This window comes from Populus alba, chromosome 11, assembly GCF_005239225.2.
Source record: "Populus alba chromosome 11, ASM523922v2, whole genome shotgun sequence".
In the NCBI taxonomy this organism is placed as follows: domain Eukaryota; kingdom Viridiplantae; phylum Streptophyta; class Magnoliopsida; order Malpighiales; family Salicaceae; genus Populus; species Populus alba.
Window position 1 is genome coordinate 17,060,356 of NC_133294.1, and position 22,616 is coordinate 17,082,971.

General features: G+C 34.1%; 1 protein-coding gene and 1 pseudogene across 1 annotated transcript; both read right to left on the reverse strand.

Moving 5' to 3' along the window:
- Window positions 1-1,522: 1,522 nt before the first annotated feature.
- Window positions 1,523-4,683, reverse strand: LOC140956170 (G-type lectin S-receptor-like serine/threonine-protein kinase RKS1; annotated as a pseudogene).
- Window positions 4,684-7,052: 2,369 nt separating this feature from the next.
- LOC118031465 (G-type lectin S-receptor-like serine/threonine-protein kinase RKS1) lies at window positions 7,053-12,582 on the reverse strand. Its single transcript, XM_035035902.2, has 7 exons — window positions 11,233-12,582; window positions 10,865-10,996; window positions 10,619-10,749; window positions 8,121-8,331; window positions 7,801-8,038; window positions 7,554-7,704; window positions 7,053-7,431 (listed from the first exon to the last, which is right to left on the reverse strand). The coding sequence occupies exons 1-7, from the start codon at window positions 12,494-12,496 to the stop codon at window positions 7,123-7,125; spliced, it is 2,436 nt and encodes an 811-aa protein (XP_034891793.2). The 5' UTR covers window positions 12,497-12,582; the 3' UTR covers window positions 7,053-7,122.
- Window positions 12,583-22,616: the final 10,034 nt, after the last annotated feature.

The following is a 22,616-nucleotide window of genomic DNA, read 5'->3' on the forward strand; positions in this document are numbered from 1 at the left end:
TACCTTAGAACTAGAATTACTTTTCATACAAAATCAATACAACAATTTATAATAATTATTTTAATATTTTATATTCATGATAATCAAATTATAAATATTTATTTTATTTTTAAAATTAAAAATTATTATTAATAAAACAAATCTATAAATTAACATATATATGTTCTCCAACCTGAATGCAACAGCCTAGAAGCTACATAAGTTCCTGTGGTGAAGCTTTGCAATTACTGTGACTTTAGTTTTAAATTCTTCTATTCCTTGTCCTGAATTTCTAGATAACCTTTTAACGGCTGAGAATGGTGGAGACAAAAGACTGCCACCGTTCGGTGGGTTGTTGGTAGTCATTTTCAACAGTAAAAAGTGGTTGCTGGAGAGGTTGGTTAATCTTCTTCACCTATTGAACCAGATACCCGCCATCAATCCGACCTCATCCATATGAACTGACCCAAACTAAAGGATGATGTAAGCATGACATCATCATTCCACGACAGATGTCTAGTTAGTGTCCAATCAGCCTGACACATTAGCAAGTAGGACCAAATAATTTGAAGTATGATCTAAAGGTCGTTTCGGTAGGTGATTAAGTTGAAAAAGGAGTACATGTTTAACTCAATGTGAGTGATGAATTGCTATGGGAGAATTAATTTGAGAAATACAATTTGTATATAACCCTCTAAACTTTGACCATTGGGATCTAAGATAAATTTCTGAATAAAAGCCCTCAAAATGCTTTTTAAAAAACCTATTTTCTAGTTGAGCCTAGTTGAAGGACTTGACCTCTTCTGTCGTCCTTCAACATGGCATCATCTACCTTGAGGTCTCTTGGTTTAGCATCTACAATAGCCTTCCCATCTATTAGTCTTTGAAGGGTAGTCTTGTCCACCGTGTGTTTAGCAATAACCTCCCTTACATGGCTTTTCTTAATTATCTAGTATCTTTTAAAATGTGTGTACATCTTGAAAGTCTACCAAAAACAAACAATTATTAGGAAAAATAACGATGAACTAAAATTATAAGGTCAAATAAGATATTTCTTACATTACAGGTTATTTGTCTAGTAATGGTTAAGTGGTGATTGTAGCTTTCATAAGACATTATTAGAATGTTTGAAGGGATGGTCGGAACCCTCTCCAAGGGTTTCACCACCTCTATGCCATTTTCTTTGAGGCCAAACCTCCCAACTAGAATAGCCTCTATGGACTCCCTTTCCTCCTCGATCAAAGTTGGGAAAGAGTAGCAGGCTCGACCAAGGACAAGGCAAAAACATTCTCTAACCCAAGTTATCCAGCTCTCATAAAAGCATTATAAATAGAAGTCCAAGTAGCTGTAGAGGTTTCTGCAGCTGAAATTGGGGTGGGGGTATTGGCGGTACCTCAAAGAATGGAGGAATGGAGGAGATCAAATGGCTCTCATGAAAAGGAATTGTGACCGTTCTTTTTTCCAACTGTGGGTTCAACATGGCTGATCATTAGCATATTTGTGGCTCAGGAACAGAGGAGAAAAAGGTAAGACAGAGAATAGCTGACGAACACCGCCCAAATAGTATTCCATATGATGATGCTGTTAGATTTGTTCCTTGGTACGTCTAGTGTTGAAGAGCTTGATCTGTTGTAGCAGTGGGTACATATTTGTTTTCATTACAAATCTAATGGAACTTCATATTAGCAATTTTTTCGGACAGCACAGCTTCAGCGACAACCAATTTCCGAAATTGTCACCTCATTTACAGAACACTGTCCATCTTCTACGTCTAATGCTATAATAGGATTATTGTCAGATTTTCTAAAGAGGAATGCAGGTTGTTTTGGAGAAGGAATCTCTGTTTCGTTACTCAACATAAAAACAACCGCCAACATAGATGGTCTGTCCGTGGCATCTTCTTGCACGCACAGAAAACCAATTTGTATGCATTTCAAGGCTTCACGCGGATGATACAACTCGTTCAGTGATGGATCCACTATCTCCAATGCTTTGTCTTGTCTCCATAATTCCCACACCTGTGTTGTTCATATAAATCATTAGCAGACAAGAAATGAGAGCAGACAACATGTAAAATTGTGAACATTGAAACTCAGCCAAGAGCACAATAGGCTATCTTATAACTCACATATCCAATCAAGGTCAACGGAGGATCCTGTTGATAAAATCTATTGTTCTTCTTGCCACTCGCAATCTCTAGCAACATGACCCCAAAACTGAAAACATCTGATTTTACAGAAAAGTTTCCAAACACAGCATATTCTGGTGACATGTAGCCACTGCATCAGAAAAACAAGAATCTGAAGTTTTAGTATTCCTGGTAATCAATGATAGTACTTTGTCACTCGGTCTTTGTTTTAGGCAAAGGTATTTACTATGTTCCTACAACTCTCCTTGTCCTATCTTCAGTTTGGTTGCCTTCAAATATTTTTGCCATTCCAAAATCTGATATTTTTGGGTTCATCTCTGTATCCAATAGAATGTTGCTGCATTTTAAATCCCTGTGAATGATTCTCAACCTGGAGTCTTGGTGAAGATATAAAATCCCACGAGCAATTCCAACAATAATATCAAAGCGTTTTTGCCAATCCAATAACAATCAGGGCAATAAAAACATAAAGAGACTTACGGAAAAGAAACGAGTCCAAGCTTTTGTTTGGCAAGTATTCATAGATTAACATTTGTTCTCCATCCTCACTGCAGTAACCTAGAAGTTTCACCAGATTCCTGTGTTGAAGCATTGCAATTACCATAACTTCATTTTTAAATTCTTCTGTTCCTTGTCCTGAACTTCTAGATAACCTTTTTATTGCAAGCTCCTTTCCATTAGCTAGCAGACCCTAAAATCATGTTACAAGATTGAGCCTCTAATGTACAATTATGCAGATTAGAGAAAAACAGATCTGTAGTTTTGAGAAGCCATTTAGTTTTTAGCTAAATGCAAGAAACTCAACCTTATAAACAGAGCCAAAACCACCTTGCCCGAGTTTGTTAGCTGGAGAGAAATTGTTAGTGGCCGCCGTTATGGTGCTGAGCTTGAAATATTCCAATTCAGTAGAAGTGCTGTTTGCCTGCAGTTCAGTACCTTTTTTTGCTCTCTTCTTGAGCCACAAATAAGCAAACAGGCTAATGAGAAACCACAATAATGCAATTGATGATGCTAAAATGGCCAGCATCGGTTTTTCACGAGAACCATTTGGCTGCCCTGTATTATCAGCTGCATGAGAGTGAAAAGAATAAAGATTAACTCTATAGGAAAAAACATATGGTAAAGGGTAGCCCTTTTGGCACATAAAACGTACCAGTATCTATGTTTTCTTTCCTGCAGTCAAGAGCATAGGAAAGCTCTTATAAATCAATATTTGTAATGACAATCCTATGAAGTAGTTACCTAATTCATATGCATCAACACGAACATACAGGTCATAACTGTCATTCCTGTCATAATTAATGTCTACTAATTCCTTGTACCATGTCAAACAACCATATCTGTTTCCGGGAATTGCAATGATTGCGTATGCAGAGCATGAACAATTCCTCTTGCATTCCAGTTCACAGGCTGCAGCTGCAGCTGAGTGTCCGAAGAATTACATTTTCCACCTTCACAAACCCTTCTCCATTCTGGCACACCGAAGACGTATGTAGCCGCTTCCGGACACAACCACCAGACCCATCTCTCGAAGACCATTCCAATGGGTACTTGGGCTCGAACCCAGGTAAACAGGCACATCCAAATTCATTTCGATTGGCAACTTCACACGTACTATAAGCACCACAATGTCCATAATAGTTGCACTGAAACTGAGGGCCCTTCCAGTAATCGTTCCACTGACCATCACTTTCTCGCCATGTTAAAATCTTTATAAGTCCTGAATGATCCGCTATTAATCTTAGTGTGTGTAGACAAAGTATATTTCGTTTGGATCATTTACAAAAGTGCTTTTGTATAAGCCTAACTGACTTCTCCATGGCCAAGGAGGAGATCTACAAATTGGCTTTGTACCACTATAGAAAAAGATTTGCGGTGAGCCATTAGGGTTGATCCTAAATGAAAAGTCCCCGAACCCAGGGTCATCAGCTGATCTCCATGATGTTAGGTACCGATCAATTCCTGATTTTGGATCGAGCCCCAGTTTCATCCCAGGAAGCAGGATGTTAGTAGGATAATCGAAGCTTTGCCATACAATTTTCCTGCTTCTTTTCCTGACCAATATGAAATTTCCTGAATCCAAGAGTTGAGCTTCACAAGTATCATTTTCTTCCACTGAAACATTGGCAGACCACACTAGAAGCTTTTGGTCAACGTTACCATAGAGAACGGGGTTTCCATATTGGTTTATAAAGAGAAATCCAGAGGAACCAATGATTGGATCGTTCCTGTTTGCAACCCACACCACAGTTTGCTCTGGTACTTTATGGTACCAAATTCCAAGATATCTATTACTAGAACTACCTGGACTGAAAAATCCAAGTGCAAAATTATTTCCTTTGGAGATAAGAAGGTCACCTTCTTTAATGGTTTGGTTGGTCTTTAAGGAGTCTTGCGATGTACAAGATGAGAATTGGAGCGTTATAAGAGAAAAAAGCAAGAAAAGTTTTTCAACTTCCATGATGGAGAAAACTGGATCTTGGCTTCTGGACAGGTGTTAAATTTTGCCTTCAGACTAGTCTCCAGAGAAGTTATGTGACGGAAGTGGCTATTTTTTGGAAACGATACTGTCCTCTTGTTTTAGAAATATGTAGAAACAACATAAAAAAGGACAACAAACACAAAGAAAAATAGAATTGTGTCGAAAAATATATCAACCATAATAATAATTATAATTCAAACTTTTATTCCTCAATATTTTTCTAATCAAACTTAAATATCAAAGATCTTCGGGACTATTATATGTTAGGAAAACACCCTAAACAAAGCTTAAAAATTAATAAAATATTTCTAAAATAAATAGAAAAAAATCTAAATCAACTTGAAAAATATAACGTTTTAAAATTGTAATTTCTAATACTAGTTTTGGAGGCCTTAAAGAAATTAAATGACTCCATAAATCATATAATTGAGATTGTAAAATTCAAAAAAAAAATTTAGTAATGATACTTTGTTGTTGCTAATATTACAAAGGGAAAGAATTGATATATATATGTGCTAACTTTCAGTTTTTTTATTTAGTTTTTCCAATTATCATTCGTCTAGTTGAATTGATTTTTATTTTTTTTTCAAAATAAGGAGTTTTAGAAGGACTGGACTGCATAAATGTTAAGGTGCAATTTAATTTTTTAGATTAGAACACTTTATGCTTAATTCCATATTCCTGAGAAGGTATTTTAATTCATTGCAGACATTGATGCGTTTTGGATAAGATATTGTCATCTAACCAGGTGGCACGTATTGTTTGGCAGAGACCACAAGGGTAGGAATTTTGCCTTAGGGTGTTTTTTTTCTATTCTAGGTTTTCAGTCCAAGTTTTGTGTAGTTGTGAGACCTTTTACTTAGGGTAAGTGAAAATATCGTAATCTCAATTATGAGTATGATGAAAATAATATTTATTTAATTTTTTTTTATTAGTTATTCAACTAAATTTATTATTTAAAACAATTTTACATTTTAGAGGATTCCATAATTGAAATTCAAAATTTATCAAATCAGATTTTTTTTATTGTTTAACTACAATTTTAAATTTAAGAAAATTTGATTTTTTAATTTTCATATGCACTGCATCACTTGTAGTCTTTAGGGTTTTGTTTCAAGTGGCAGTATGAGAACATAAGCATCAAAACTAACAAATATGTATCGGACAACACTGTTTTTTAAGTACTAATATCGTGTTTTTTTTAAGGAAAAACAAAATCCAATCATTAATGCTTAATGTAATATTCAAGGCATGTTGGAAGGTACAGTTTTTTTTCTAAATTAAAATAGTAATATATTATAATTTATTTTTAAAACATTAAAATAATAACATATTAAATAAAACAATATGAACTTAAGTCAATTATTAAAATTTGCTATCAAGGTTAGAAAATTACGAAAACCCCATAAAAAATAAAATAAATAATTATATTCAATTCAAAAGCAATCCTATAATAAAAAATGAAATTTAAAATTAAAATACTTGATTATAAAAAGTTAAAAAATTTAAGTAATTCTAAGTTAATTTGTTAAACCGTGATCTGGATTATCTATTCCACTAAACTTAAAAAACATTTTATATCTTAAATTATTTTACATTTATCTTTGGTTTCTTTCCTGCAGTGAAGAGCTTATTAACTACAGTCAAGAGCCGTGACAAGCACAGGAAAGCTCTCATAAATCAATATTTGTAAAGACAATCCTGTGAAGTAGTTACTGAGCAGAAAAAGGGTACCTAATTCATATGCATCAACACGAACATACAGATCATGACTTTCACTCCTTTCATATCTAATGTCTACTAACTCCTTGAACACGAGAATGCAAGGAATGAAGGAGATCAAATGGCTCTCGTGAAAAGGAATTGTGACCGTCAACTGTGGGTTCATCATGGCTGCTCATTAGCATATTTTTGGTTCAGGAACAGAGGAGAAAAAGGTAAGACAAAGCAAGCATCATAACGTAAGGTAGATCGAGTAATTATCCATAAAAGAATAGCTGACGAACACCACCCATATAGCATTCCATATGATGATGCTGTTAGATTTCTTCCTTGACACTAGGCAGAAAAGATCAGTTGTTTAGAATCAGGTTGGGAGTTGAAAAATCTACTAATTAAGATACTTGGATGGAAAACGAGCCTTGGAAACAACAAATCTTAGCCGTCCAAAACACCCTCATAAATATTATATAAATAAAATATTAAAAGAAAAATTCTAATTACATGAAAGCTAGTACAGTTCTAGCTCCTGCATCAAAAGGAATGCAGGTTGTTTAGGAGAAGGAATTGTAGTTTCACTACTTGACATAGGAACAAGAGACGGACTTGTATGCTCCAGTGATGAATCAACTATCTCCAATGCATCGTTAAAAATCTTTGTCATTTAACTTTTCATTGAATTGGATTGTTCGAGGCGGTGTGTGTTAAATCTCAAATCCACAATTTAGCAACAAGTATTTTCATTACAAATCTAATGGAACTTCATATTAGCAATTTTTCAGACAGCACAGCTTCAGCGACTAGCAATTTCAGAAATTGTCACCTCATTTACGGAACACTGTCCATCTTCTACGTCTAATGCTATATCAGGAAATTTATCAGATTTTCTAAAGAGGAAGGCAGGTTGTTTTGGAGAAGGGATCTCTGTTTCGTTACTCAACATAAAAACAACTGCCAACATAGATGGTCTGTCCGCGACATCTTCTTGCACGCACAGTAGACCAATTTGTATGCATTTCAAGGCTTCACGCGGATGATACAACTCGTTCAGTGATGGATCAACTATCTCCAATGCTTTGTCTTCTCTCCATAATTCCCACACCTGTGTGTTCATATAAATCATTAACATACAAGATATGAGAGCGGGATTCTGTTGATAAAATCATCTAAAATTGTGAACATTGAAATTCAACCAAGAGCACTAAAAGCTCTCTTATAACTCACATATCCAATCAAGGTCAAGGGAGGATTCTGTTGATAAAATCTATTGTTCTTCTTGCCACTCACAATCTCTAGCAACATGACCCCAAAACTGAAAACATCTGATTTTGTGGAAAAGTTTCCATACACGACATATTCTGGCGACATATAGCCACTGCATCAGAAAAACAAGAATCTGAAGTTTTAGTATTCCTGGTAATCAATGATAGTACTTTGTCTCTCGGTCTTTGTTTTAGGCAAAGGTACTTACTATGTTCCTACAACTCTCCTTGTCCTATCTTCAGTTTGGTTGCCTTCAAATATTTTTGCCATTCCGAAATCTGATATTTTTGGGTTCATCTCTGCATCCAATAGAATGTTGCTACATTTTAAATCCCTGTGAATGATTCTCAACCTGGAGTCTTGGTGAAGATACAAAATCCCACGAGCTATTCCAACAACAATATCAAAGCGTTTTCGCCAATCCAATAACAATCTTTTGCTTTCATCTGTTGAAAGAATTACTTTTCAGACAGGTATAATTTGACAACTAGAGTAAATCAGGGCAATAAATACTTCAAAAAGACTTACCGAAAAGAAACGAGTCCAAGCTTTTGTTTGGCAAGTATTCATAGATTAACATTTGTTCTCCATCCTGATTGCAGTAACCTAGAAGTTTCACAAGATTCCTGTGTTGAAGCTTTGCAATTACCATAACTTCATTTTTAAATTCTTCTATTCCTTGTCTTGAACTTCTAGATAACCTTTTTATGGCAACCTCCAGTCCATTAGCTAGCAGACCCTAAAATCATGTTACAAGATTATGGTAAAAAAATACCTTTAAGGCGATTCATATGTCAATAGCAATTAAGGTTTAAAGTCCATTGGACGGCCAAACACATCCAAGATAAATGGAGATGCAAAAATTAAGTTCTATATAAAGGGTTCTTAATCCATCCAAAAAAATAGTAATGAAAAGTTGTGTTTTCCATCCACATAGTAAACCTAAAGTTTCGCATGGATTAAAAGACTCTTTATTCTTAATACCACAGAGATTTTTGAACAATTATTTCAACACTTAATGAATCATTATAGTAGGCATGTATCCTATTAATTTTCTATTATGTATATGTGCATGCCATAGTGATGTTATCCTAGATGTTGTATTAGAGTAGAGTTTTCTCCATGAAATGAGTTTGGAGTATCTTTAAGTCCAACATCAAAGTCAAACTCTTGAAAATATACAACAGGGTCATAAAAAATTGTTGGTCTCCTTGTTCTTAAAGAACTTATTAATTAAATTTTCTCATGTGTTTCCTGCTATTGAAATGGTTTTCCTTAAATTGATTGTTGCTCAAAAATATCTAAATAATTTTTTTGAACAATATCCAATTTTCTTTTATCTTTATACAACTCATTTAAATATTGTGTTTCCTTAAATTCTATCATTTTATGAAAATCACTCCTATTCAAATTAAGATCCTCAAGAAATTTAGCATTTTTTGCCTTAACTATTCATGTATTTTGAGAAGAAAAATAAAGCATATATCCTTTAAACTTTAAAGTTCGCTATATAACCAATGAAATATCAACTAGTTGTTCTTGGATCTAATTTCTATAGTTGAGGATTATTAATCCTTAACTCAACAACACAACCATATACATTTGTATGATTTAAATTGGGCTTCCATTCATTTTATAATTCAAAAGGTGTTTTAGACACAACTTTAGGATGAAACCCTATTTTAAAATATACACAACAATATTTAATTCTAACTCTATAAAGATAATGGTAGATTAAAAGTACTATTCATGTTTTTTACCATGTTTATAAGAGTACAGTTCCTTTTTTCAACTACATTATCTTATTGTGGTGTGTCAGACATTGTATATTATGCGATAATGCCATCTTCTTTAAGGTACTTTGCAAATATTTATTCTTTTTTTATGTATCTATCATATAACTCTTCATCTCTATCTGTCCTTACAATCTTTATGGTATTTGTTTTTTTCCACCTTAACCTTACAGGTCTTAAAAGCATCTAATGCTTCAGTTTTATTCAATAAAAGACAAAGATGCATAAATCTATTAGAATGATCATCAATAAATGAGGTACAATATCTTTGTTCATTTAAGCATATCGTATTAACTGGTCCATAAATGTCAATACATATGACTTAAAAAAATTTTGAGCTTCTCGTAGCATCTTTAATGGTCTTGTTAGTGTGCTAGCTATCCCTTTATGCAATCTACAAAAATACCAAAATCAGTAAAATTAAGAGTGTTTAAAAATTCATCATTCATTAATCTTTTAATTCTCTCAATGAAGATGTGATCTAATCTTCTATGCCAAAACATAGAGGAATTCTCATTTATTTTGCTCCTTTTAATTATCGAATCAACATGCATTGATAAATAGTTGAGCTCAAAAATAAAGTCTAGATTAATTTTATATAAATCATTAATTAATGTTCCACCACTAGTAGAAACTTTAGTTTTAAAATATTAAAAATGTTTTCATCAAACAAGAATCCATAACCAATATTACAAAGTTTAGAAACAAAAATCCAATTTCTAGAAAATGGTGGAACATAGAAGAAATTTTTCAAATCCAAAATAAGTCCAGATTTTAAAATTAATCTAAAAATCCCCATAACCTCAACTTTAAAGCATATATAATTTCTTGAATAGATGTCTTTTTCATTTCGATTCAGCTTTCTTAGTGTAATATTTTGAAAGAAAAGAAAGGTTTTAATACAAAATGACAACAATGCCCTTGAGTGACTAGATATTAGGCATAAATGAATGAGAGAGATTTTGATAATTGCACAAAACTTGTTAAATATAAATAAGAAGAGTAAGACAAAAAAAAAAAAAAAAAGAGAGATTTAAGTGTTTGGCTTTATTTTCTTTTAGCTAATTGTCTAGACATTTTTCTTTTTATTATTCTTAGATATTAAATTGATATTTTGTGCTAATTTTAAAGTTTTCTTACATATTAAGCATCTAAACTACAATTAAGCAAATTGCAGAAAAACAAATCTGTATTATTTAATTTTTAGCTAGAAAATGAATTGAGAAACTCTACCTTATAAACCGAGCCAAAACCACCTTGCCCGAGTTCGTTAGCTGGAGAGAAATTGTTTGTGGCCGCCATTATGGTGCTGAGCTTGAAATATTCCGATTCAGTAGAATTTCTGTTTGCCTGCAGCTCAGTACCTGGTTGTTCTGCTATTCATGAATCAAAAAGTGAGCTTCTCCTCATAACCAGAGCACAATAAATGCATGGCTTGGGAAGTCATATCCAAATAGAGATTAGAGAGTCTTGTCTTACCTTCTTTTGCCCTCTTCTTGAGCCGCAAATAAGAAGATAGGCTAATGAGAAACAACAATAATGCAATTGATGGTGCTAAAATGGCCAGCATCGTTTTTTCCCGGGAACCATTGAGCTTCCTTGTATTACCCGCTGCATGAGAATGAAAACAATAACGATCAACTCCAGAGGAAAAACCAGTCCCTTCTCCTATGGCAAAGGCTGGCCCCTTCGGCACCTAATAAGTATATCATTATCAATGATTTCTTTCATGTAGCACACAGCTTATTAACTTCATCCTAGAGTAGGGGCAAACATTGAAAAGCTGTTATAAATCAAAATTTGTAATCACAATCCTTTGAGATTGTTAAGGAGAAGAAAAAGGTTACCTAATTCATATGCATCAACACGAACATACAGATCATGACTTTCACTACTATCATATTTAATGTCTACTAATTCCTTGTACCAATTCAAACAACCTTCCCCTTTTCCGGGAATCACAATGACTGCGTATGCAGAGCATGAACAATTCCTCTTGCATTGCACTTCACAGTCTGCACGACTCCTGCTCATGTCCACCCAAGCTGCAGCTGAAGTGTCCGGAAGAATTACTTTTTTCACCTTCAAAAACCCTTCTCCATGATCGCACACCGAGGATGTCTGTAGCCGCTTCCTGACACAACCACTGGACCCATCTCTCGCAGACCATTCCATTGGGTACTTGGGCTCGAACCCAGGTAAACAGGCACATCCAAATTTATTATAATTGGCAATTTCACACGTACTATAAGCACCACAGTATCCATAGTAGTCGCACTGTAACAGAGGCGACTTCCAGAATTCCTTCCACTGACCATCACTTTCTCGCCATGTTAACACCTTTGAAAGTCCTGAATGATCCACTATTAGTCTTACCGGATAATAACCATCAGGAACTGTTGATTCACAGTATATTTCGTCTGGATCATTTACAAAAACGGTTTTGAATATGCCCGTCTGACTACTCCATGGCCAAGGGGGAGCTCTAGTAATTGGCTTTGTACCGTTATACAGAAAGAATTGTGGTGAGCCATTTGGGTTGATCCTAATTGAAAAGTCTCCAATTCCAGGGTCATCAGCTGATCTCCATGATGTTAGGAACCGATCAGTTCCTAGTTTTCGATCCAGCCCAAGTTTCATTCCAGGTAGCCCTGTGTTAGTGGGATAATCGAAGCTTTGCCATACAATCTTTCTGCTTCTTTTGCTGACCAGTATCAAATTCCCAGAATCCAAGAGTTGAGCTTCCCAAGTATCATTTTCTTCCACTGAAACATCGGCAGACCACACTAGAAGCTTTTGGTCATCGTTACCATAGAGAACGAGGTTACCAAATTGGTTTATGAAGAGAAATCCTGAGGAACCAATGATTGGATCGTTCCTGTTTGCAACCCACACCACAGTTTGTTCTGGTATTTTATGGTACCAAATTCCAAGATATCTATTGGTTGAACTGCCAGGACTGAAAAATCCCAGTGCGAAAATATTTCCTTTGGAGAAAAGAAGGTCACCTTCTTTAATGGTTTGGTTCGTCTTTAAGGAGTCTAGGGATGTACAAGATGAGAAATGGAGCATTAAAAGAGAAAAAAGCAGGAACAGTTTTTCAGCTTCCATGATAAGGCAAACTGGACCCTGGCTTTTGGACAAGTGGAATGTTGCTTGCAGAAAAGTCTGACAAGAGAAGTTATTTTGGGATCCACTTCGCTTGACTAGGCATTTTTTTCATGGGTTTTTCTTTGCAGCCTTCAAGATCTAGACCATGACTTGTCTGGTCCTTTTTATACTACACCCTCATTTGGTATTGCGTAGCAAAATTTATTTATTTTTATTAAAAAAAAAAATTTCATGCTTGTAGATGATTTTTATGTCAAAAATAATTTTTTAAAATAAAAAAAAAATTTTATTATATTTTCATATAAAAAATATTTTAAAAAACAACCGCTACTACAATATTAGATACTCCAAATGTACTCCACATAAGACACAATAATTGTATTTAGTGATAAAAAAAAATTATTTCTTAATTTTGAGTTTATTTAAAAAAGATAATTGAAAAAACATGTTGGTTTGATGAAAATAAAAACATTTTTTTTCCACTCAAAAATAACCTTAAAACTATAACTGCTTTTCCTACAAAATCAATACCATACTTTATAATTATTATTTTAATATTTTATATTTGTGATAATCAAATCATAAATATTTATTTTATTTTTTAAAATTAAAAATTATCATGAAAAAATTATATTATTAACTAAAAAACCTCTATAAATTAACATATGTTCTCCACCCTGAATGCAACAACCTAGAAGCTTCACAAGTTCATGCGGTGAAACTTTGCAATTAATGTGACTTTGAAATTCTTCTCCTGAATTTCTAGACAACCTTTTAACGTTGGAGAATGTGGAGACAAAGTCCACCATTCTAGTACAGGATCGCCACCTTTCGGTGGGTTATTGGTTGTCATGTTCAACGGTAAAAAGAGGTTCCTGGAGAGGATGTAAATTGGCAGGATTAATCTGTCACCATATGAATCTCAGGTTCATTACTAGCAATGCAAGGTTCATTACTAGCAATGCAAGAGTTAAGTTGTGTGGAAAAACACCTCACTTATATTAAATCTCATAATAAATATATCAAAAAACAAGTTATTTAAATATATGAAATATTTCATAATCTTTAAAAATATTATATTTTTCAAAACTAATAAAATTAAATGATAATTTAAAATTTCTTATCAGTAATTAAAACAAAAATAATAATTTATAAAACTCATTACATTGTCAAAATCCAAACTTAATTAAAACAAGATAATAGTTGGACATCTAAAATATTGAATCAAAACTAAAAAAATAAAAGCCTCGCGAAACAAGCAAGGCATATAGATCAAAACTGAAGAGGTAGAAACACTCAACAAACTCCACCTACTAACAGAAACTAAGAACCTTAAATAATAGTTAAAAGAAATAAGTTCAACCAACTCAATAAAGAAATAATATTTAATATACATTTTAGATATTAACAGTTTGCAAGTCGATTTATCTTGATATACATATACATAATAAGCAAATAGTCATAAAGTAATGAAATATATGTTAGAGATCAAATGGTACCCAAAGGTGACCACTTCGGGAGGATTAATCGCTACAGGTTAATATCTCTCTCACCAACTAGGTATACAAAATACTATGTGCACATAGTTTAACTACTCTCCATTAGCATGGAGTTACTCACAAATCCTATATCAAACCATATTAGATATTTGCATAATCATCAAAGAAATGTATATCATAACAAATAAAATTTAGTTAATCAAAATTCGAGTGTAAATTCAAGAATATATAAGTATTGAAAATAAAGCAACATATATAAATATTCAAAAAATTAACTAGTCGTACTCATCATATAATCAATGTACATATTTATTTATATTACATTTATATTAAAGATTATTTCACTCACTCGAAAATATAGAAATAAAAGGAATATTAGATAAAAGACTCGAAAAAACTATTAAGGATCGTTACGAGAACCTACAATAAATATATGAAATATACTAAAAACACAACAAAATTTAAAGATTCCAATGCATGAAACAAAATCAAGTTTAGTCTCCTATGTTTAGGTACTAAAACGATAATTTTTCAAAATAAGGACCAAAACATAATTTTATCAAAATTAGAGGACCAAACTGTACATACATAATCATACTGAAATTTCACCTATAAACCATCCTCAGTTCAGTCCAAAACAAATCAGGGACCGAAATGTAATTTTTTAAAATTTCATGGACTAAAATGTAAATTCCAAAATTGCGGGATCAAACTGAAAATAATCCAAATCAATTATCAAACCGAGATTCATCATCCTTAACCTCATAATAACACTACTCAGAATCTCAAAATACATGTAAGGGTCAAATTATAATTTTTTCAAAGTTTAGAGACTAAATTGTAATTTTTATAAATCAAGGACCAAAATAAAATTTCATCATCTCCAACCTCAAGACCGTTTGTCCAGATTTTCTAGAAGGGTTGAAATGAATTTCTTAACACATAAAAATCAATTTAAACAAATCAACTCACAAATGTTTATTTTTAACAACACACTTAAAATCCATTACTTGACCTTAAACCCCTAATAATCATGAATCAATCTTAACAATATAAACTTCAAATCCTTATAAATCCTAATCTCTTCTTTAATTCTTTCATAAACAAATCATAATCAAAAGTAACATGAGAGAGAACCACTTGCTACTTCCACCTTTCTTGAACCTAAAAACTCAATATCAAAAACTAAAATCCTTGGTTTGATAAGGGGAGGGTCACAACATCCACAAGAATTAGAAGAGGGAAAAATGATTCTCTTACAACTTTTTTCTTATATACTTATGTTGGGTTTAAGTTGCCTTGGGCTTGGATTTGAGCCAAAAGTTGGGTTTTACAATACTTTCCATGTTAAACAAAATTCATCCTTAAATTTAAACTTTAAGAACCGAAATCTTACCATCAAGTTCAAACAAGTATGGATACTTGTTGAGAATTTCCTCCTCAAGCTCCCACATCACTTCTTCGTGCTAGTGTCTGCTCCACACAACCTTAACCGATATGATTTCCTTCGATCGAAGTTTTCCACCTTATCGATCCATTATTTCCACCGATTGAACTTCGTATGACATATCTTCCCTCAACTCAAATGATTGAACTTCTAGCACATGAAATGAATCAGACAAATAATTCCTTAACATCGAAACATGGAACACTAAATGCATAGAGGATAGATTAGGCAGCAAGGCAAGCCAATATGCCACTGCCCCTACTTTTTCCAAGATCTCAAAGGGTCCTATAAACCTTGAACTCAACTAACCTTTCTTCCCAAATTTGAATATTCCTTTAGTTAGGGAGACTTTTAGGAACACGTTGTCACCCATTAAAAATTCTAGATTATGCCTCCTCTTATCTGCGTAATTATTTTGCCTATTCTGAGTTGTTTAAAGCTTATCTCGAATCACCTTAATCTAATCTAAAGTAATCTGTATTAACTTGGGACCCTTTAATCTCCTCTCACCAACCTTATACCAACATACAGGTGATCTACACTTCCGACCATACAAAGTCTCATAAGAACCCATATCAATGCTCGCTTAATAACTATTGTTATGTGCAAACTCCACCAAAGACAAGTACTTGCTTCATCCGACACCAAATTCAACCACACAAGCTCTTAACATATCCTCTAGAATTTGTATAATTCTCTTGCACTGTCCTTCGGTCTGAGGATGAAAAGTAGTACTTAATTGAGCGTTAGTCCTAAAAGCTTCTAAAACTTCACCCAAAACTTAAAAGTGAATTGTGGATCTCTACCAGACACAATTAAGATCGGCACACCATACAACCTTATGATCTAATTAACATAGATTCCTGCTAGTCTTGCAAACCCATAAGTCACCTTTACTAGTAAGAAATAAGCTGACTTGGTCAAACAATCAACTACCACCCAAATCGAATCATAACCCTATTAACTTCGAGGAAAACCTGACACAAAGTCCATAGTGATCCTCTCCCATTTCCATTTAGGAATCAACAATGGCTGCAAAAGCCCTGGTGGTTTTTGATGCTCACCCTTAACCCTTTAACAAGTCAAGCATCGAGATACAAACTCAGCAATGTCCCTCTTTATACCATTTCGCCAGTATCACTCTCTCAAGCCTCTATACATCTTGTTAGAACCAGGATGTATAGTATAGGCAGTTTGGTGAGCTTCCATCATCACATCTCTTTTAAAATCATACACAACCTGGAACTAAATCACAACACACCATCCTTATAGATAATAAAACCCGGAGCTCTCCCTAACTCCAATTTATCTCAAATCTTGCAAAGTATATCATCATTTATTTGAGTTACTTTAATCTAGTCTATCAAGTTTGACTTAACCTGAAAATAAGCAAAAAATGCTCTTGATTCATAAATCTCAAAATTGACACTCTCATCTAACAACCTGCATAACTCTTTAATCAAGGGTCTCCTCATCTCCTGAATATGAGCCAAACTACCCATATATTTTTTGCTCAACGCATCGGCAATAACATTCACCTTGTCCGGGTGATACTGAATCGTGTAATCATAATCACTTGATAGTTCTATCCACCTTCTCTGTCTCAAATTCAGATCCTTCTGCTAAAAGATATACTAAAGACTCTTATGATATGAAAATATCTCATATGTATCCCTATACAAGTAGTGTCTCCAAATCTTAAGGGCAAACATTATTGCAACTATCTTCAAATCATGAGTGGGGTAATTTTGCTCATGTTTCTTCAACTTTCTCGAGGCGTAAGTAATCACATTATCATTCTGCATCAAAACATAGCCCAAACCATTCATGCATACATCACAGTACACAATAAAACTACCAGACCTTAAAGGTATTGTCAAAATTAGAGCTGTAATAAACCTTTCCTTTAACTCCAGGAAACTCTTCTTATATTCTTCTAACCATTGAAACTTGACACTTTTCTATGTCCCTAGTCAATGGAGCAGTAATTCATCAAAAGTTCTCTATGAAACTCCTGTAGTATCCTGTTAAACCCAGGAAACTCAATCTCAAATACCGTAATCAGTTTAGTCCACTACTTAACTGCCTTCACTTTTTGTGGATCAACCTCTATCCTATTTCTAGACATTATATGTCCCAGAAACCCAACACTCTCTAACCAAAACTCACTCTTCGAGAACTTTCCATAAAACTGATGATCTCTCAAAGTTTAAAGCACCAATCTCAAATGCTCTTCATATTCCTCTTCATTCCTTGAATACACCAAGATACCATCAATGAACACAATAACAAACTTATCAATAAACAACTTAAAAACTATGTCTATCATGTCTATAAAGGTCACTAGTGCATTCGTTAACCCAAAAGACAACACTAGGAACTCGTAATGCTCATAATGAGTCCTAAAGGTAGTTTTAGGAATATCCTCCTTCCTAATCCTCAAATGGTGATATCCCGAACACAAATCAATCTTTGAGAAACATTGGTGAAGGCGGGACACTTCGAGGTGGGTAGTTTATTTGGGGCGAATGCCTCCTAAAAAGTAACGGAGGTGTGCGAAGGTAGGCTCAAGTTAAGATTCTGCTCATGAGCGTAATGGTATAAGTCTGCCTAACTGTGAGACTGACTAGTCAAACAGAGACGAGAGTCGGCTATAATGATGTGAGGGAGTGGATATCTATTTTTAATAGTGACCTTGTTCAACTACCTATAGTCTATACACATCCTCATCAACCCATCCTTCTTCTTTACAAATAAAACAGGTGCTCCTTATGGAGACACACTCTGATAGATAAAACCTTTTATCCAACAAATCTTGAATCTGCTCTTTTAAATCTTTTAATTCTATTAGCGTCATCATGTAAGCTACCATAAATATTGGTTTTGTTCCCGAAACTAGATCAATATAGAATTCAATCTCCCTATTAGGAGGTAATCCAGGTAAATCATAGGGAAAAACATCGATGAATTCCTTAACCATCGAAACTTATTCCATCTTTAGGACATTCATGCTCACATCTCGCACATAAGCCAAAAAAAACCTTGCATACTCTTTTGTACTATCCTTCTCGTGATGGCCGAGAGAATACTCAATGGAGATGATAACCCATCTCTATGAAAAACAAACTTTATCTCCTCATCAAGCTTGAAAGCCAATGTCTTATTCCAAAAATCAACTGAGGCATAATGCCTAGATCCATAAGACTGACATTGAGGCCTCCTATCTAAACCTTATGGTGTTAACTGAACAATACTTTGACTCTGACTCTAGCACCTCCATTTATACTATGTCTATTATTTCCCCTGATAATAGACCTTTATGAGAAATTCCTTGACTGTCTAAACTAGCCTTATCAACCTCCCTGTTCACTATTAGGACCTATTATTTCCAGCAATGGTTTGATATAGGCACCATAGTGGATCTTGGTCGAACCCACTGATAATTCATCCTCTAACTCTCGTGCCTCAATAGCTCGGGCATGATCCACTATGGTTCAGTATGTCTTAAACTCATGAGCCCTAATAACTTTGAATAGGTAGCTATTAAGATTCTAAACAAACCTCTTGATCTCCCTCTTTTTAGTTAGTACCAAATACCCAGCAAATCTGGACAGCTGTTTAAACTCCACTTTATATGTTATCACAATCAAGTCACCCTAAACCAACTTCTCAAATTCATATGATATGGCATCCCTCATGCTTTTCAACAAAAAATGCTCCACAAACATTTTAGAACTCCTTTTATGCCATCAGTGGAGAACTAACTGCCCTTTCACTCCTCTTAGACTTATATCAGTTCACAACCACCTCACCTTCTAGCCTAAAAGATGCTAAAGTCACTGCACGATGATCCGTGCACCCCATTGCCTCACACCTATGCCACACCACATCCAAAAATGGTTATGGGTCCTCAAAGTTATCAACTCCTTTAAAGGCAGCAAATGCCAGCTTAAAGAACTCTAATAAGGGCACCTTTACCCCATGCACAATATAGGAAGTCGAAGATGCATTTTTATCCTTCTTTTTCTCTCTCTTATATAAAATATTATCCAAGGTCTACATAGCCTATCCAATCTTGTATAAAGCACTATCAGAATAAGGCATCCTACTATGGGATTCCTACTCCTTGTTGTGACCAACATCCAAATCATAGTCTCCCTCATATTCAAACTCATCCTGAACTTCTACCTCTATTGGCTAGGGCAAAGGGGTTTTAACCATCCTTTTGCACCTCTCATTCCTAAGTTGAGCAATATGAATGTCCTCCTAATCATTATCGTTATGGTGGTATTAACTACATATCTAGCTCTCAGCATATTTCATAAAATAACTCATGTATATCAACATAACTATAAAGGAGTTTTAAGAATGACGTAGCAAACACAACATTGAAGAATTATAAAAGGAATAACATCAAGACAAGATAGATCTTAAGCTCCATATATTACAGGGGTTTTAACAAAAACTAATTACGAGGTTTTTATCAAAAACTAGGCTCTAATACCACCTTTTCTCATGACCCGAATATCAGGTCCATGACAGCAAACGTAAAAATAGTGTTAAAAAAGGACATCCCCACCTACACTAAGCCTCTTAACGAACATATTAAAAAAACATGTTATTTTAAAATTATGCACATTTCATAATCTTCAGAAATATTATATTATTTGAAACAAAATGAAACCAATGATAATTCAAAACTTCTCATTGGTAAATTATAGCAAAACATTAAACCATAATACTTATTACATTTTCAAAATCTAAAACTTAATTAAGACAAGTAATAGTGTAGCATCTAAGACATCGAATTAAAAACTAAAAGAAAGCCTCGCGAAACAAAGCAAGGCATACAGACCAAAACTGAAGAAGCAAGAACACTCAACAAGCTCCACCTGCTAATAGAAACATTTGATATACCTATTTTGATATGATACATTTAATATACCTATTTTTTTCTATACTTAATTTATGTAACCATATCCACTTATCTTAAAATGTATATTAGCATGTATTATACACTACAAGATTTCATAGTTTTATCGACGGATCGAATCCGTCGGTGTGAGATTCATACTTCATTGGTAAATTTTTTACCGACTAAATCATTGACGGAAAGTGTCTGTCGGCATGCCTTTCATCGGTAATCCCACATTCCATCGTTAACTCTTGTCCGGTAAAAAAAAAATTGTGATGTTTTGCAGAACGGAAATGTGCGCAAAAAAAAAAAATTCCCGCTGGAAATATACCGATGGATTTATTATGTCGGTGATAGTGCCATATCCAGTAAAAAAAATTTAGCTCTCGGTAAAATGCAAACGCACTTCATCCGTCTGTGAAGACGTCGATGATTGTGGCATTTCTAGTAAATATTTTTCAATTCTCTATAAAATGCCGATGGACTATATCATCTATAAATCCATTAGTGGGGATTTTTAAATTGGTTTTAAAAAATTATTAGACTAAATAATATAAAGCAAAGGATTATTGGAAAAAGATGGAGAAAATTAGCTTATCTTGCTACGAGAGAGCTTACAACTAGTTTTCATCAGAATTCTACTATAGAACTTTAAACAATCATAGGAGTTCACCTTCAAAATCAAATTAATCTCCTATGATCTCTAAGAAGGTTGATTAATTTATCCATGACTTCTTTTTCTTTGTACGGTTAAAAAAATAAAAGTTATTCCACACATAACAGTGCAAATCAAACATCTATTATGGATAGAAAAGAAAAAAAAAAAAACACTAGATTACCAAAGGCAGGTGGAACATCGAAGCAACACAATTAAAGTCCTGTTAATCATCACAAATCATTTTCTTATTATGTCTAGTTACTGTTAAACTATTCATTCATCTGATAACAAAAATGTAACTAAGATGAGAAAAAAAAATGTTTATCTAACACAGAAAAGTAGTTGAATATTTACCTATCTTTTCTGCCAGACTTCCTCTTCCATAAAACGTACAAGGCAACTAAAACCAAAACAGAAGAACCGCTAAAATTGTTGAGGCCCAGAATATGATCAGTGTCACTTTGTCCATTGCACTGCTTTCTAGATGCATCCACAAGTAGAAATAAGATCATCAATTTGTTTTTGAAATCAATTTGTGCTTCTAATGACTAAACCACTTAGTCATTGCAAGAGACTATCTTACAAATCTTAGTTTTAAGGTCTTGTTCTATAAACAGAGGACCAGCTATCTAGTGTACCTGTAGTTCTCATTCTTTCGCATTCAAAGAGGAACCTAGTTTGTAGAGCCAGCAAAAGCTTTCATATCATCGTTCACATGAGAGGTTGTCTTCCCAAACTGGGAAGGCATGTTAAAAATACACCGACTGACAAAATACTTTGTACTGTCTCAGAGCAAAGTGACCTATAAATACTAAATTTCAGGATGGTAAAGGTTTTAATGCCTGTGTTCAGAAAGAAAAAGGGAATATATCATCAAAGTTGATTCTGTGTGGGCACCCAAAAACAACTTTAATAAATTTTCTTTTGCCCATGTTAAATCATGGAGCATACACCCACATAGGACCAGCAAGAAACGAAATAAAAGTAACCAAAGCATGCATAAAGAAAGAATGCTATATCTTAACATTGTGATTTTAGTACCAAAGCAATGCATAAAGAAAGAATGATGTATCTTACATTGTGATTTTAGTATCTAAGCTTGCAATGAGTGAATGCAAAGTTTATGCAAAGTTCTGCTTTGTGTTAAGAACAGAACATACCAAGGTCAGAAGCAGCCATCCGAACAATACATTTCATCCCCTCCGTCATTGAATTCTCTAACATCCAACAAGTCCCCAAACCACATCACGCAATCATAAGTTCAGTTGTGGCATAAAGCAACGCATGAGCAGTTCCTCAGACAGGCATCTGCACAGTTTCTCCTGATTAGTTGTACTAGACTGCATAGCATATGAATTATCTGCAACTTCAAGTTTTGGAAACCTCAATAAATCCCTCATTTGTGCTACAATTCAGTGGTTTCTTGGCACACATCCGCTGACCAATCCATTGAATACCATTCCTCTGTCACCTTTGGCACAAACCCAGTTGGGCAATGGCAAATGGGCACCTGGTTTTCATTACAAATACCATTTGTACCACATCTTGAATATGCATCACAAAGATCTTTCTGCAAAGAGTGTAAATTAACAGAGAAGAGA

Excerpts from the sequence above, each read along its gene's own strand:
- LOC118031465 (XM_035035902.2), bottom strand. The coding sequence starts at position 12,496 with ATGGAAGCTGAAAAACTGTTCCTGCTTTTTTCTCTTTTAATGCTCCAT. Across the intron at positions 7,705-7,800 it reads AGGAGAGTTGTAGGAACATA|TGGCTATATGTCGCCAGAAT; the intron begins GTAAGTACCTTT and ends TTTCTGATGCAG. Across the intron at positions 7,432-7,553 it reads CCTTGACCTTGATTGGATAT|GTGTGGGAATTATGGAGAGA; the intron begins GTGAGTTATAAG and ends ATGAACACACAG.